Genomic DNA, 2,944 nt, shown 5'->3' with positions numbered 1-2,944 from the left:
TTCCCCCCCTTGGCAATTTGCTATTCTATCCTGCAATCATCAATAAAATTGTCCTGCATTTTTTTTTTCTCCTCTCTATATTCAGATTTTCCTTGGATCGCCATACTGACCTTGACAGGATCTTTAACATACATTCTGGAAATGGATCACTTTATACATCAAAGCCACTTGACCGTGAACTCTCTCAATGGCACAATCTTACTGTTATAGCTGCTGAAATCAGTAAGATGAGTTTTATTTATATATCATGTTAATATATATTTGTAGGTTTTATTTTATATTAAAATAATTTATTGTCATTGAACAGATAAGTTGTCATTTTAATCCTAGTTTCTAAAAGAATTCTCTACCTAATTTTTCTCACAATTTTATTTTATATCAGTATATCAAGGGATACATATAAATACCCATAACTCTGCATTTAATATTAACTGATAAAAAAGATCTAAAACTTGGGAGTTAAAAATATTCTAATTTAGGGAAAATAAAAATAATAGAAAAGAAAATTAGAAAGTACTAAATTTGTTACATGGACGCTATTAAGATTCTTTGCTAAATGTTGACTGTATATCATATCATTTAATCTAAACAGGAATGTGGGTAGATATCATTACTTTTTATTTACAGATGAGGAAACTGAGATTCATATTCATAGAAATAATAGCTAACAATGAACTATGTGCCATTTATCATTATAAGATTCTTACACTTATTATATTCTACTATATTTTTTATTCATTTAACAGAAAAAGAACTAAGATTCAGAGAGTTTTAGTAACTTACTCAAAGTCACAGAACCAGAAGTCCTAAAATTTGGATTTTGACCTAGTCATTACATTTCTAAATGCAATATTTGTTATATGCTTAATTTACAAAAGTTTAGCCAATTAGAAATTGTTAGAAACGAGATTGAAATGGTAAGGAAGAAAATCCTCTACTCTCTTAGAAATGAAAGAAAAAGAGTCTTAATGAGGAATTATATAGCTCAAGGTGAGTAACACTAAATAAAAATACAAAGCACTCTACAGTTCAAGAGCAGAGAGTGATCTATATAAAAAGGGAATAAAGGAAAAGTTGGAGGTTAATGATTGATTACAGATAAGATCAACTCTAGCTTGAAGTCTTCTGAAGTATAAAGTTTGTCCACTTGGCTAGGAGAGAGTAAGTTATATATCATGGAAGCCATGAACAACCCCCTACCTCAGAACAAATTGCTTACATCTTGACATATTCTTCTCCTGAATAGATAGTTTACATTCTGATCTTTTGCTTCTTCAGAATGTAAGGTGGTCCTTACATTAGTTTCTCAGTCACAAGTGCCTCTACTTTGTAACTTTTCCATTTACATTTCCTCCTTTTGATAATACCTTCACCCACAATTGGAGTAGCTTTCTTCTGCAAGGACTTTGTTTTCTTGAGGGACTTTGGTTAATGAAAGTTATTTTGATTTCATCTCCAGGGAGAGTAGGTTTTATGGGGGAAATCGGACAAGGCCATATTTGAGGAATATTTCTCAGTCTGGACAAAATGATAGAAGTCAAGATAAACATACTTTCTGCTCAAAAAAAAAAAAAAAATTCACTGCCATCAAGTCAACTCCAACTCATAGCAACTCCCTTTGTTTTTCTGAGGTGGTACATCTTAGTGCCTAAGGCACTTGCCTGCTAACCAGAAATCTGGTGGTTCAAATCCACCAGCTACTCCTCAGGAAGAAGACAGGGAAATCTACTTCTGTAGTGATACTGCCTCAGAAACCCAAGGATGGGTCCCTATGAGTTGGGTCCGACTTGATGGCACATAACAACAACATCTTTACAGAAGTAGATTGTCCAGTCTTCCTTCCATGGGGTGGCTGGTTGGTTTGAACTTCCAACCTTCTGGTTGGCAGTCAAATGCCTTAGGCACTGTGACACCAAAACTCCTTGAAACATACCCAGGGAGACAAAAAGGAAGTGATTAAATAACACAATAATTAGTGGAAGCCTGCAAAACCAGCATGATTTTTTGTGAAAGGTCAAATAGTTTTGAAGTACAATATTTCATGGATAAAATGTGTTGAACTAAAGAAAAACAACATTTTAAAAACAATGAGGACTGTAAAGATTCAAAAATGTAGCATTTTCCCATCACCTGCCATGACAGGAAAATCAATTCAAGGTTTTCCCAGCAATCTAAAAGTAGAGCATTCTTATGAAACTCTTTGTAAGCCAGAATGTCATGAAGCAAAGAAGCAGTTAACCTTAATTTATGTTGGGAAAATTTTTGAGCATGTATTCCCAGACCCAAAAGATAACTGTGTTAGAATGGTTTTTCTAGAGAAATAAAACTAGGGAAGCTCATATATATATATATATATATATAGAGAGAGAGAGAGAGAGAGAGAGAAAGAGAGAGGGAGAAAGAGAGAAATTTATCTTAAGAAAATGGCTGACATACATACAGAAGCTGATACTTCCAAAGTTCTTGGATCAAACGTCAAGCTGGATGCTTTACCTGACTCACACAGCTGCAGAGGCTGAGGAGCTCAAGTTTGACAGGCAGTATACTGGCTATTTACTCTAACAAATGACGAATCCAAGATCTCCAGGCTGAATGGTTGATTGTTTGCTCATGGACAGCCATATGAAGCACAACAGAGTCCCAATCCACAGAAGAGTGTCTCTTTTCCTAGGATGTCCATAAATATACTGGAAGCAGGCCACACCCCTGGTGAAATTCCCTTTCAACAGATTGGCTTCTCAAAACATATATATCTGATCCCATCATTGGAACAAACCATATCACAATTGCTTAAACTGCACAGAATTGTGGTCTAGCCAAGTTGACACACAGCTCCAACTAATACAATAACTTACCAAATCATACCAAATAACATCTAAAACATAAAACAATACTAACATATACTTTTCATATACACTGTCCAAAGCTATGATAGCTTGATGCC

General features: G+C 34.5%; 1 protein-coding gene across 1 annotated transcript in view; it reads left to right on the top strand.

The window, feature by feature from the left end:
* Positions 1–2,944, top strand: part of LOC103212174 (cadherin-10-like) — a 315,162-nt gene that overhangs the window by 96,543 nt on the left and 215,675 nt on the right. Inside the window, exon 7 of the mRNA XM_007958185.1 lies at positions 86–222. Within this exon, the coding sequence (XP_007956376.1) occupies positions 86–222 (137 nt within the window). The remainder of the gene's footprint in view (positions 1–85; positions 223–2,944) is intronic.

This window comes from Orycteropus afer, unplaced genomic scaffold (assembly GCF_000298275.1).
Source record: "Orycteropus afer afer isolate SDZICR_OR568_19922 unplaced genomic scaffold, OryAfe1.0 scaffold00864, whole genome shotgun sequence".
In the NCBI taxonomy this organism is placed as follows: Eukaryota; Metazoa; Chordata; class Mammalia; order Tubulidentata; family Orycteropodidae; genus Orycteropus; species Orycteropus afer.
This window is presented reverse-complemented; position numbering and strand designations above follow the sequence as displayed.